The following is a 14556-nucleotide window of genomic DNA, read 5'->3' on the forward strand; positions in this document are numbered from 1 at the left end:
ATATGAAAATATATACTGAAATATATATATATATCCCTAGTGCCGCATAATGGAGTGAGCTCCCATTACTTGTCCCAGCTTCTGCTAACCTAGCAGTTTGAAAGCATGTAAAAATGCAAGTAGAAAAATAGGGACCAGCTTTGATGGGAAGGTAACAGCATTCCGTGCGCCTTCAGCATTTAGTCATGCCAGCCACATGACCACGGAGGCCTCTTTGGGTAGCGCTGGCTCTTCGCCTTTGAAATGGATATGAGCACTACTAGAGACGGGAATGACTAGCACATACTAGCACATATGTGCAAGGGGAATCTCTACCTTTACCTTTATATTGAAATAATCTGCTCTGGCTAGCAATTGTCTACCATGTACAATTTAAAATGCTACTGCCGATCTTAAATGGCTTAGGGATTGGCCTTAGGGATTGCCTCTCCCACCCTGAACCTGCCTGAACCTGCCTGGAGAGCAGAAAATCCCTTCTGAAGATTTCCCAACATGGTTTGATTAACCATAAAGGAAAGGGCCTTCTCTGTAGCTCCAGGCTATGGAAGGCATATATGCTTAAGAAAGATGTATTTGTGGTTAAAATTCCATTTTCCTCCAAGCTTTTCATTATTAATTCTTATAATGATTGTTTTTAGATTTGGGTTTGATTTTAATTGCTTTAATTATCTATTAAACATTTTGTCAGTGTAAGCTGCTATGAGCCTTGGAATTCAGAGAAAGGTGGAAAATAAATGTAGTAAATACCATGAGCTCCAATCCAGTTTTAAATATACCCTCTAAAGTGGGTATATTTTTTTTAAAAAGTTTTCTTTATCAGCTGCATATTTTAGTGTACAAACATTTTAATTATATTTTGACTGATTTGTGCTTTCCTTCACTCAGTAATTTGCTCTAAATAATGCAATGCTTGGATTCTTCAGTTATTTGTTGCTTCTTTCTTCCTGCAGAACTTCCTGCTTCTCAAGATCAGTTAATAGGAAGCATAAGAAAATAAATCATACTGTCCATATGAAAGTTGAAGAGAAATCTTGCTCGACTGTGCAAATGTGGGTGCAGTTTTAAGGACAATACTCTTATCTAAACCATGTCCTATCCCAGAAATTTCAGTTAAAGAGATTGCAAATTATTCATCAAATTTACATCCTTCTTGTGCTGTTTTCCCCCTTTGCAAGAGACTCTATTCCTTTAAATATGATCATGCAGAAAACAACTCATTCAGAACATACACTTCTGTATTCGGTAGAAAAATAATTTATAATGTTGAAGCCATTTACATTTCCAGAGCAGCTCCCAAAATTACCTATTCCTGCTACAATATATAGAAGCACAAAGACCCAATAGTATTTTGGGAAAACATTTCAGACTGAAAATGACACTGCTAATTACATTTTTAGGTCTGAAAACTGAGAGAGACAGAGACAGCTGCCAATACCCCAAAAATGACTGGGCCCCTTGCAACAAAATACTACTACATACTTGATATGGTTAATAATTATGAGAACTCCTGTAATGTCATGAAATATCAATAACCCAATATGTATGAGAAGTTTTTGAAAGGTACAATAAACTATGAGATAAGACATTGAACTATAGTGACAATCTGTTTTATCTAATCTATATTTTCTTATATTGCAATCTTGAACATTCTTCTCTGTGTGTTTTCAAGATGACAGGTAACAACCAGGCTCACTTTTAAGCAAACATGTATACAATTGCCCTGCTTTGATTATAAATATTATATGGTACTCAGATTAAACTACAAAACTAATTAGGGTTAAGGGTTTTGATTTTTTTCTCTCTGAATATTTTCATCCTATTCCTAAAACACCTTCAGAAAGTTGTTCTTCTGGAAGAATGCTGCCATCTTTTGGTTCAAAATGCACATAAACTAAAATTAATTTGTTCATATATAAAATATACCATGGTAAAGACAAAGGTGCAAACAGTTTTCTGTAGAAGTTGATATTTCTGAATTTTACAGAATCTTTATTTATATATATTATATAAATTTTTAAAGGAAGCAAAGTGTTCCAAGTAGCATGGAGCAACTATAGTAATTCTGTTTGTAGCTTACTCCAGTATATATCCAGTCAAATTGTAATTACCGTAAGTTATATTAATTCCTTAGCTTAATGCTCTTAGAAGAGAGGGGTGACTTTAAATAGCTGGGTATATTTCACAAAGTGTTAATCTATCTCCAAATCTCCCTCCCTATTTCATGCTTTGTGGTTGTTTTAATATATTAGCAGAATAACCAAATTGTTGGTAAAACCGAATAACTGTGGCTACAACATGTGAAGAATGGTTGCAAAAATTGTGTATATCTAGTCTAGTGAAAAAAAGTGCTGGTGGAGGGGGGGCACGACAGGATAGCAGTGTTCCAATATTTGAGGGGCAGCCACAAAGAAGAGGGGGTCAACCTATTTTCCAAAGCACCTGAAGGCAGAACAAGAAGCAATGGATGGAAACTAATTAAGGGGAGAAGCAACCTAGAAGTAAAGAGAAATTTCCTAATAGTGGGAACAATTAACTAGTGAAACAGCTTGCCTTCAGAAGTTGTGAGTGCTCCATCATTGGAGGCTTTTAAGAAGCAACTTGACAGCCACTTGGAATGGTATAGGGTCTCCTGCTTGAGCAAAGCATTGGACTAGAACAGGGGTGTCAAATTCGATTTCATTGAGGGCTGCATCAGGATTGTGTTTGATCTTGGCGGGCTGAAGTAGGTGTGGCCAGGGTGGGAGTGACCAGCTTGACATCACTCGTGTCAGGGGCATCTGTGGTGCCCCGAATGCTCTGTCAGCAAAAATGGGCTCCCGAGCTTCGTTTTTGGCTGCAATGGCCTTCTGCAACCATCTCCCAGCAAAAATGGAGTTTGGAAGAGCCGGACGTGGCCCTCGTGAGCTTCATTTTTGCTGGCAGATGCACCATGGGCCAGTCCTTCACTATTTCCAGAGCAACCCTGTAGCCAGATCTAAGCACCCCGTGGGCCGGATCTAGCCCCTGGGCCTTGAATTTGACATCCCTGGACTAGAAGATCTCCAAGGCTTCTCCCAACTCTGTTATTCTGAGGGTTGTTTTTGTATTTCTGTTAAACCAAGATTTTTATTTTTCCCCATATTGAGTTATTTCATACAAAATAGCTAGCAATAGCACTTAGATTTATATACCACTTCACAGTGCTTTACAGCCCTCTCTAAGCGGTTTACTGAGTAAGCATACTTGCCCCCAACAATCTGGCTCATTTTACCCACTTTGGAAGGATGGAAGGCTGAGTCAATCTTGAGCCTGGTGAGATTCAAACTGCCAAATTGCAGTCAGCCGGCAGTCAGCAGAAGTAGCCTGTAGTACAGCTTTCTAACCATTGTGCCACCATGGCTCAGTGGGTTAACAACCCACATAGTTGCTTAACAACTTCATTGGGGAAAGCAGGGGTAGAGTTCATTAAGCAAAGCGATCACATGGTGACCTCGCTTAACCATCACTTGAGGTCATAATGGGCAGATTCCATTACAGTCATGATTGCATCAATGCTAAACATCTCTTTAAAAAAGAACCAGGACAGACCAACATTTCTAAAATGCAGAATTAAGAGGGTTATTGATTGATGAAGCTACTGAAGCTGGGTATGTTTGCAAATAAATTTCTATTTCTAAAAGTCTTAGAGAGCTATGAATTTGAGAGAATTTTTTTTAAATTGCATCATATGTTTACTCTTATTGATAGAACCAAAACTGTTTTTTTTTTTACTATTGTCATTGCTATACTTCCATCAACACCAACCATATCCCTTTTGAAAACCCAGCTATACTGTCTATTTATAAACTCAGTGGGACATAGAATAAATAAAGGAAAGGAAGAATAATTATCCAGGATCACAAAAATAGTAGTTAAATTCAAATATCACAAATACAACTGCAGCTCTTGATAATGATGTCTCAGTAGTGAATAATAACTTAATAATAACTTAATCAGTAGAGGGCCACATAACTGAAAGAATAGTTCTCATTCAATTTCTGACTGTAACTTGTGCAAGTTCTTGCCTTTGTATGGATGTTTCCTTGATTAGGATAGTACACAGGTAAGTACAGTCCTGCCACTGTATACTCAATTAGGTTTTTAAGAAAGGTAAACCTTAGCAGAATAAAACTGTTCCAAGTGAAGAATTGCTTTGTTCTGTGGTGTACTGGGAGCCACATTCCCAAAAGTGGTGGAGAACAGTTTTGTTCTCTATTTTTAAATAGAGATGTAATACTGTTGTTCCTCGGGTATACTATATAACAATTTCTCCCTTCTGGCACACTTATAAATTGCATTGCTATTGACTTCTGGGAATAAGGGAGTGGATTGGAGTCACCACAAGAATTCATTAAGTGGCATATGGCTCTGGAGCTACAACCTGATCATTTCTAAATGCAAATCATGGTTTGGTGTGATGCTTCAATTAAATCAATATATTTCCAATATCGTATTCCCAATATTCTCTCGAAATTTAAGAAATGTGCTGATTAGTAATAATAATCCCAAAACAACTACGGCACCTCTCGAACACCATTGGCATTAACAAACCCACCATCGGTCAATTGCAAAAGGTACCTTTACTTGGAACAGCTTACATTTTGCGATGGGGACCTTTTAATACAATCAAACATCTGCCTATTGCAGGTGGTTAGGATAGGTGGATAAAATGCCAAATCCAGTCTGCCATCTTCACCAAACGTAACAATAATGCAATATCTTTTTTCTAAAGAAAATAAAATTATAAACAGGACCCTAGGTATCATACTGTATATTTCAAGGCATATTGCAATGCTATAAGGCATTCCCTAAAGTGTGAAGGACTTGTTTGACCTTTGTTAAAGAGAACATTAACCTAACACAGTGTTTTTCAACCTTTTTTGTGCAAAGGCACACTTTTTTTCATGAAAAAAATCACGAGGCACACCACCATTAGAAAATGTTAAAAAATTTTAACTCTGTGCCTATATTGACTATATATAAAGTGTTTTTCCCACGGCACACCTTACACTATGTCACGGCACACTAGTGTGCCGCGGCACAGTGATTGAAAAACACTGACCTAACAGATCAGAACAACTGAACTTTGCTCTCATTTGCTTCTATTTACTGATAAATAGCCTGCTGTAAACTTCTTTGAAAATAAAGATCAGAAACTTTCTCATGGGCTACACAGGAGGTATCCTTCCTTTGCTGTCAATAATCAAGGCTGAGCTTTTCACCCGCATGTTCATATGCCTAGGTGAAATATTTATCAAAATGTAGCAGCAGTTTTAGCTTATAGTGTAAAATAAGTTATGCACAGCTTGCACTAGGAAACAAATTGCCTTGTCCCTTCACTAACCAAAAGGAGTCTCCAGGCAGCTATGTTTATATTTAAAAAACAAAACAAATGCAGGGGAGAGGAAGAGAAGGGGGAGAATTGCTAGTTATTCTTGTTCACATCTGTTCTGGTTGGTTGTGACACAAATGTCAACATTTTCCTCTTACAAGCTTCTCTTTCCCCTGCATTCTTTGTTCTAAGTGAAAACATAGCTCTTTCAAACAGATACAGTGAAAAATTTTCTGTAACACGACATTGCTCCCAAGAGCCAGATAGATAAGGAAACATTAATCATAGCTACATCATCTGTACAAGTTAAAAGTATCTAATGGTCCTTTATAAAAATATTTCTACCATTTGGTCATTCCACAAACCGTCTATCCCTGTTATCACAAAAAACACTGCAAATAAAAAGTAGACTAAAGAACTGAGGTCTAGTTTCACAAAACAATACACCAAATATCTTCCTTTAGAACTAATTTTAGACTTATAAAATGAAAAATGCAGATGAAAAAGTTTCACTTATAGTGATTAGGACCATTTAAAAACCAGAAAGTCAACTCCAGTGTTCCACAAAAGGGTTATTTGGGCTTGAACAAAATTAGGGTGGGAAAAGCAGGAAGGAAATAAAAGCCTTTTAATTATAACAAATAGGTCCCTACCCTTTGGCCTCTCCTCTCCTTTCTATTTTTCATTATTCCAGGGTCTAAACAACTTATCTTTTCCGAGTTTCTTCAGGCACTTTTCAAGATGGTTTCCAACTTGTTGCCTCACGAAATTATCCAGTTACCTCCAGTGCATTGCTTCTTTTCTTCAGGAGTCTTCAAATGGTCATGCAGGAACAAGGAAGAACTAGCAATCCTAATCCAGGTGTTGCTGGCATGTTTGATTACTTCTAAATGTTTAAAACAACCCTTTTTCTATTTGGCTCTCTTCCACGTTCAATTCTGTCAACTGCAAGCCTCCGATTCCTAAATCAAAACAAGACTACGATTGCTTTCACTTTTATTTCTGCACTGTTTTATGTCCGGGTTCAGAAAGAGAAAATAAAAAGGATGTTCACAGAGAGGTGAATGTTTGAGGAACCTGCGTTAATATGAGCTACAACTCTGAACTTAATTTTAATATTATGATATATATATATTGAGATCAAAAAGAAAACTGTGTTTGCAGAAATCATTCTTGGCAGGCCAAAGCTATTATTTAATTTCTTGATTCTCTGCTATAATTGGAACTCTTTCAATTGTACCATTATAGGCACTAATCTTGCATAGAAGTTTACTGCATGAATGTAGATTATTCATTTCCATAATTTACAACAAAAGGCATTGACAATTCAGAAATGTTATTCTATATTCTACCCAAACAAGCAAATATTAAAAGAAAATTCAATCTTCATACCGTATTTCCATATCTGCAGTTCTATAGTCATTTTAAAAGGTTTCTCCAAACCAGATGTAGAATCTATGCTTTTACAGAGAGTCTGAAAAGAACTCTCAGCATTGCACAGTACTGGAAGATGAACTGCTAGCAACATCTGGATAAATCAGTCCTGCTCCAGGCCTCCACCCTCTTCCCCGAACTCCCCACTAACACTCTCCACTAAAACAAGCACTGTACATTGGGAATCCAGAGCTGGAAAATAACTCATCTTGCTTATTTGTCTTCAATCACCCATGATGTAAATCACCATGTGACCCATAAAGTTCGATGGAAAATGATAGTGGAGAATATTTGTAGTTCAGGACTGAAATGAGGGGTCCTTGGTGCTCGGTGAGCTTGGCTGTTTTCTTACAGAAGTTTCATTACCTAAACTAGGTAACATCATCAGTGCGAGTGCAGGATCCACCACCACAGTGAAAAGTATAAATCCCCAGGTACGAATAAGACTCACAAAACCAACACCATCATAATGTTTACAATGTTATTGCATTTACAATGTTATTGTATTACAGTTCTGGCTACTTGACCGCTAAAAATTGATACAGAAAAGAACAGCGAAAATGATCAAGAACTTTGGAAAACTCTCCTATGAGGCTTTCAAGTTTGGGATTTTTATTTGTTTGTTTAGAGCAAATGTGAGAGATGTAGAAAACACTTTCAAAAGAGTAACACATTTTTCCAATAAGAAATAAATTCATTTTTATTTGGAATCAATGTGACATTGCAATATTAAAATATTTTATAAATAAACCATTTCAAAATTACTATTCAGGATTTGAAGAAAAAACATCTGATAAAATGCAATTTCACATACAAAGGCCACAGACCTGGGAATATTTTTATGCACATGAATCTGTCAAGAGGTTTGTTTATATTCTGCTATCTTTTAAAAAGAGTATGCTATTATTTTCTTTATAAACTCTATTGATTCCAGTTAATAGTCTGCCAAGCTGTAAGGCTGACAATCTGGTTTTCAAAGAAACATTGCAGGATACATTTCTGAAGAGATGAAATCCAATAGTCTCTGAGGAAAACTAAGGTAGGAAAGGCTTTTAGAATAATAATGCTGAACACCTATCACGTATTGCTGAGCAAGCATGCTCTGCATGGTGCTACAACATCATCTAGGAGATTCCTTTAAAATTAACGCAATAGTTATTGCCATGGTAAGATGCTATGCATATTCTTACTAGGAAAACAGCAAGTTCAAGGAATTGGGTGTAGCAATTAGAGTACGGACAATCCTTAATGCTTCCATACATTTATTTGAAATATTTATATCCTCTGTATCTACCAGAAGGAAAGATGCTTATATATTTCAATACACTTATGTGCCACTTTTGATAGAGTTTTAAAGCAACCAACAAATTATCACAGCAGAAGTACAGCTTGATATTACATCAGATTTATTAATCTGTGTAAAATTCATTGCACTATGCATCATAAAATTCATTTAATTCTTTTATTAATATAATATGCAAATCAGAGTCCTGATTTAAAAGAAAAGCATATAGATGTGATTTATAGTTCCCGTAATCTATGGTTAATATTTTTGTGTAGATTTGTTCCAACTGTATGAGCAACAACCTTGTTTATAAATGCCATGATACTCATTTAAAATAGTTCTCTGTTTACTCCAAGGACAACAATCAGGTAAATTGAAGAACCCAGATTGGGACATTCACATTAAATTAACACATTCTATGTTATAAAATATCTTTATTATATACCTATATCATCTATTTTATGCAGAAACAGGACAAAACTAAAAAAAATTGGAAATACAGATGAGCATATGTTTCCATAGTCTTTTAGTATCAGAGTAATTTCAATGAACAGTAAAATGAAAAAGTTAAAAAATGCAATTTTTGATAAAAATAAACATGTCTAAATAAGGCAAAACATTATTCCCAGAAGTAAACAACTGTATATAACTATTATTTAAATCTGCAGTAAAGAAAATAATTCTGAAAACAAAACTAATTTGCCAGTGTTTTGCATTAGAACATTTATTTTTCCATTTCTATGTCAAATGTGTTTGTAAAAAAGAATCAGCTTCAGTTTTTTCTCCTTTTATTATATTCAGTTATTTGCATAATTATTTTAAGGTGTACTTTGCCAGTTTCTCTATATCATTTCAAGCTTATTTTTTCTCTCAAGAGGTGCAGAATCTCATTGGAGTGACAATATCCAAACTCTGTTACCTATTTAATTTTTTGCCACTATGCGTGGAAAAAATGATATTAAGACATATAGCTTGCACCTTGAAGCATCTTTTAAAAATGCATTCTCACAAAAAGGATAGTTGTTAACGTGTCCTAAAAGTGAACAAAATTCCATATCCAACACTGTTCCATGAACAGTCGTTGGCAAAAATCCCATACTGGGATAGATTGTATCTACATTCTCAAAATGAATGCATTTTTAATAAATATATTTACCATCCTAGGAAAAAAGTGGTTAGTCTTTTCTGGAAGCAAATTAAAGGAAATGTTCAAGGTATAATACTGTGAGCAATGCAGCTTCATCACAATGTTGTGGTCTTTAGATTAACTGAATTCTCTTCCGTATACTCTATTCTATTTTGATGTTTCAGTGGTTTTATATTTTTAATTCTGTAAAAAAGAAAATGGGGAAAAAAACATTCTCATAACATAGCCTCCAGAATAATTTAAGCATATTTCAACTTCATTTTTAAGAAATATGGTTGTTCTTTAATATGCAGTAAATGTGTCTAGATGCCTAGCTTCAAACCAACCAGTGCACAAAGTTATAAATGACAAAATGTGCATTATGAGGTCAGAAAGATAGCCATCCTTATCATATTTATGCTGCAACACTTTGTTCAAGTACATAAGGAGTAAAATTGGGCTGTGGTGTAATTTCATTAAACTCTATTTTCACCCCTCTATGGAAATCTATGGTTGTGTCACTTGGGAAACTTACTGTAGTTTCAGTGGTGGGATTCAATTTTTTTTACTACTGGTTCTATGGGCATGGCTTGATGGGTGTGGCTTGGCTGGCGTGGCAGCGGAAGAATACTGTAAATCTTCATTTCCACCCTGCTCCAGGACAAGGATACTGTAACTATTTCCATCCCACTAACCTGCTTTTCAGCTCCATTCTCCTGTGCAGGGCAACAGAAGAAGTCCCAGCCAATTAGCTGGGACTCCGATCAGCTGGGACTCGGGAGGCAGCAAATAGATGGGGGCCAGTCAGAGGTGGTACTGAGTGGTACTAATTACTGAAAATGTTGTGAAATTGTTGTATAGCTTTAATTTAACAGGACTGTGATTTGGTCTCAAAAAGTTAGAAAGGGGACAATTGGAATTTCTCTGTTCCTCAGGAATTTAATAATAATTTCTTAAATGTTAATAATTTATAATTTACTAAACTTGTATGCTGCTAACTCTCAATGATTCCATGAATTTAGACTCAAATATTTCTTCCATTATATTATTCTTCTTGCAATTCTTTTAAGTATCCTAATATTATAATATTCTAGTATTTTCTGTAATAAATTTTAAATGCTTTTCCAAAACGATCTGCTGCAATACTAGCTGGGATATCTGCTTATTTCTATTCTGCAACATCCTTACCCTTTAACTCTTAGCATCTGTTCAATAGTGTCTGGGAGAGGAGTGCCATAACTTTCCGGGAGAAACAGGGTCAGGATTCCAGCAAGCACTGTTAAACTTCCCATTAAGCTGTAGGGAAGAAATCTATCATAAGCACCTAGTAGAAAGGACAAGTAGTAATAGGTTATTCATGTTCAGATTGCTTAACAATTTACATTTCCTAATATTGTGACTTTCAGGTATTGTTTATATTTATAGATTTGTTTGGATCTGATCTGGAAGATGATCATGACTTCCTCAAAATGAAGATCAGAAATGAAGATCAGCTTTTCCATCTCTATACATCTTTCCTAGCAGCAACATGTTATAAGCGTGTACATCAGAACCAGTAAGCATTTGCTGTAATACTAAAAAGCAGGACATATGATCTTGAATTAGGAGAAAATAGGCAACTTACCAAGATAAACAAAATAAGGCGAGAGAATGCTGCCAATTCTGGAGGCCATTGAACTGGCTCCAACTCCCATGTTTCTCACAATAGTTGGGTACAGCTCAGCAGTGTATACATAAACCATTGAGAAGGAGGATGTGATCCCAAATTTTCCAATCATCACGAAGATGATGGTCAGAACATAGAGGTCTATAAGCAAGAGCCAAACAAAATGAAATTAAAGCTGCCAGTAAAATAATAAAACAATTGCCTGCCTTTTTATTCTTCTTCATTTATAGATAATCCTCACTTACCAAGTGCCTCATTCAGCAATGGTTCAAAATTAAGATGGTGCTGCTGTCCCTAAGTAACCCAATCGCCACAATCACATGAATGCCATTACAGTCAGCACACATTGCCTTGTGCCTGACCTGCTGTTTTTCTTTTTCCTGTTCACTGCAGAGCGGAGTGTGGAGAGAAAAGGATTACAAGAGAGTAAGCTGGCACACAGTGAGGAAAATACTGGCTGTTTGCTGAGCATGCTCACTTGTTGCCAGTGCCATCGCATTGCTTTCAATGTGTATTCTCTGTGTGCCTGCTTACTCTCTTATAATCTCTTTTTCTCCAATGAATGTAAATACAAACATTTATTCCCTTATTGCTAATTAGCCCAGTGCCCAAGTAAGCATTCCAAAGGGCAGGGAAGTGATTAGGAGTCTGATTAGTTTTAAGCTAGAAACTGATTAGTTTTGAGCCAGCCATCTCAGTGCTGTGGGTGGAGGGAGGGGGGGAAGCATATTCACAGTCATGTGACTTTCCACTTAATGGTCATTTAGCTTAGTAATGGAGTTATCAGTCCCAATTGATGACAGTTAATGAGGAATGTCTGTATTTTATTATAACTCTATGATATATTAACTATTTTGTTCTGCTTTAGGCAAGAACCTACTTTACAAGATACATCTACTGAATTAGATTTCCTATTTTTTTTCTAATTGTGAATTGATACATCAAATGAAAAACTAATATAGTAGTGTTTAATTGTCATTACAGTAAAGAACAAATAAATCAAAAATCAGAATTACAGCACATCTTTTTTATTTCACTAGAGCAGGAGTGTCAAACTCGCGGCCTGCGGGCCAGATGCGTCATGCACTGGCCACCCCGACCCACATTTTAGCAAAGGGAGAAAAAGTTACGATACATCATGTGACAACAATTTGTCATCCCGAGTTTGATACCCCTGCAATAAGAGAAACAAAATGAACACAAAATGAAATAGATCTGCAACATATCTCTGTGTATCATAGCATTATTATGGAATATTGCTTTAAAAAAAAACAAAAACACCTAAGTTGGCTATCCCCATAGATTATAGCTATAAAGTGTCAAGGAAAGCAGTCTTACGTGCAGGCACGAACTGAATGAAAAGAAGAACACAGCCTCCTAAGAACAAGACTCCTGCCATTGAATACCGCCGCGGCAGATACTGAAGGAGCAGCCAAGAGATAGTATAAGCTGGGATTTCAATTACTGCTGAAAGGAAACAATTGAGGTAGATGTCTCCATGCAAGTTAGGGGTATCCAGAGAGAGGCCAAAGTAGCCTATGGAAATCACCATCCTGAAAGACAGATCTAAGTGATAATAAACATATAGAGGCAATGACACTATTCTGCATGGAACTTGAACTATGACATAGAGGTAGACTTTGCAAGTGGGCACTTATGATTGTTGCAGTGTCCTATGGCCACATAAGTTATTCTTGCGCACTTCACAGTCAGCTTCCAAAAAGCAGAGTCAATGGAGAAGCAAGCAGTGAAATTGCAAGTCATGTCCACATGATGTCTTACCAACCATAAGTAATTTGCTTAATGATCATGGGGGAAGAGAGTTTGTAAGTCTGTTGTGGATATGTGATGTTTTGCTAATGACTGCATCAATTAGTGATGGAATTGTCAGTCCCAATTGTGGCTGTTAAGTAAGAACTACCTGCATCTCTACTAGAGTGTTGAAATGACAGAATATTTATTATGTTACACACACTACGAGGCAATTTTCCATTTATGCACTTGTATGCTTTACTTTGGACTATTGATACCATTTTTTATAAGTGGCAAAACAATTGTTAGTAAATTTCATAGAGCAAATATTATTAAAATTTATTTCCAGGACCGCACACCATTCATACAGAATAGGAAAGCGCCTTTCTCCCTTTGTCATGCATAAAATCCAAGGTGAGCACACAACAGAGTATTGGACATGTATAACTTTTGAGAAGAGATAACATAAATTGGTGTGTGTGTGTGAGAGAGAGAGAATATAAATCATTCTTTATTACAATTATAAATCAGCATAAATAACTAAACAGTAATTACACATCCATAAGATCCTTGAATATCCATATCTTCAAGAAATCCTTAGCCTAAATGTCAGCTGAGGTATAAAATGGAAGGTTGTGGGCATTAAATGAACAACAGAAAAAGGTGATTTCTAGAGGCCAGCCACATTTACAATTTACATGCTGAAATAGTGCAACTGTAAAAGTAGCAGAATGAGTTTTAGTGTTCTTTCAAGTTCCAAGTCGTTCAGAATACCCATAATTAGCTAATCAAGACAGCCTTATATAATAATTTGCATGTGGAGAATTTAAACTTGCTCCAGGAAACAGTTCAACTACTAGGAAATCATTTGAGACTGACATAGTAATATTAGGCAAAGAGATATGAAATCTCTAGAGCGGATGATTTTGAAAGCTAATTTTCAAAGCAATGGTACTTGGGCTAATAAAACTTAAGATTTAGACTGATATATAGATTTCCATGAGCAAGTCTATGAAGTGCCCCATGCCTTTATTTATCTGCAAGTAAATAAAGTAATTCCAAAACATTGACTTCTTGAAATATGGTTTCTGGACTTTGGAAATGTGAGGATTTTCTAGGAATCAATTTATCAGTTGCTTACCATAGTATCACACACATGATTGTGATTGTTCGTATATTTTGGGTTCTCACTAGGTCCAAAATGCTGCAGGATTGCTGAACTTGGCAATTCAACTCTTGCAGCTATATAAAACAATACATGCATATGAGAATCAAGAAACACATGTTGGCTTATAAGCAGATAACCTGCAAACATTACTTATTTGAAAAATACAATATGTTAAGTAAACTGCTGCAAAATTATAACAAATGGCATCGAATAATTTTCACATAAGAAGTACCTATTTTAGAATCATGTCCCAGTATCCTGTTATAGAATCAATAACCAATTTCATGAAAAGGGTCTAGAAGGCTTTGGACTTATAGGACAGAGTATTTTAATTCATGTTATTTTTCTCCAAGCACAGGAGCGTAGCAATAAATTATTCACATATTCAATACACATGGTTACCTCATCAAGATCAAATATTACTTCTGGGGCTACAACATGGTTCTTTTTTGCAGCCTTACGAATGATATCTTCTGCTTCTTGAATTCTTCCTTGAGAGAGTAGCCAGCGAGGAGATTCTGGAATATACCTGAAGTATTTTAATACAACATCAATAGAATAACTAGAATTGCAAACATTCATGATACACATAGCACCAAATTTTAATACAACATCAATAGAATAACTAGAATTGCAAATCTTCACGATACACATATTACTAAATATTTTTCCCACATTACCAAGCAAATACTATTTCAGGAAAAAATATGTCCATTAAGAAAGCCTGCAGTCAGTTATGAATGCTTGGGTTAAAAATGCATATACTCTCACATCA

General features: G+C 35.9%; 1 protein-coding gene across 2 annotated transcripts in view; it reads right to left on the reverse strand.

The window, feature by feature from the left end:
- Positions 1-7499: 7499 nt before the first annotated feature.
- Positions 7500-14556, reverse strand: part of LOC116504350 (solute carrier family 22 member 5-like) — a 34853-nt gene continuing 27796 nt past the window's right edge. The window contains exons 5-10 of one of the 2 annotated variants that reach the window (XM_032211316.1): positions 14184-14310; positions 13755-13855; positions 12200-12414; positions 10820-11002; positions 10384-10519; positions 7500-9399 (exon numbers count right to left, since the gene is read on the reverse strand). In XM_032211316.1, the coding sequence (XP_032067207.1) occupies positions 9312-9399; positions 10384-10519; positions 10820-11002; positions 12200-12414; positions 13755-13855; positions 14184-14310 (850 nt within the window). In that variant the 3' untranslated portion in view covers positions 7500-9311. Of the gene's footprint in view, positions 9400-10383; positions 10520-10819; positions 11003-12199; positions 12415-13754; positions 13856-14183; positions 14311-14556 lie in introns of those variants that run through there. The other variant, XM_032211317.1, reaches the window with a different exon arrangement.

This window comes from Thamnophis elegans, chromosome 2 (genome assembly GCF_009769535.1).
Source record: "Thamnophis elegans isolate rThaEle1 chromosome 2, rThaEle1.pri, whole genome shotgun sequence".
Lineage (NCBI taxonomy): Eukaryota > Metazoa > Chordata > Lepidosauria > Squamata > Colubridae > Thamnophis > Thamnophis elegans.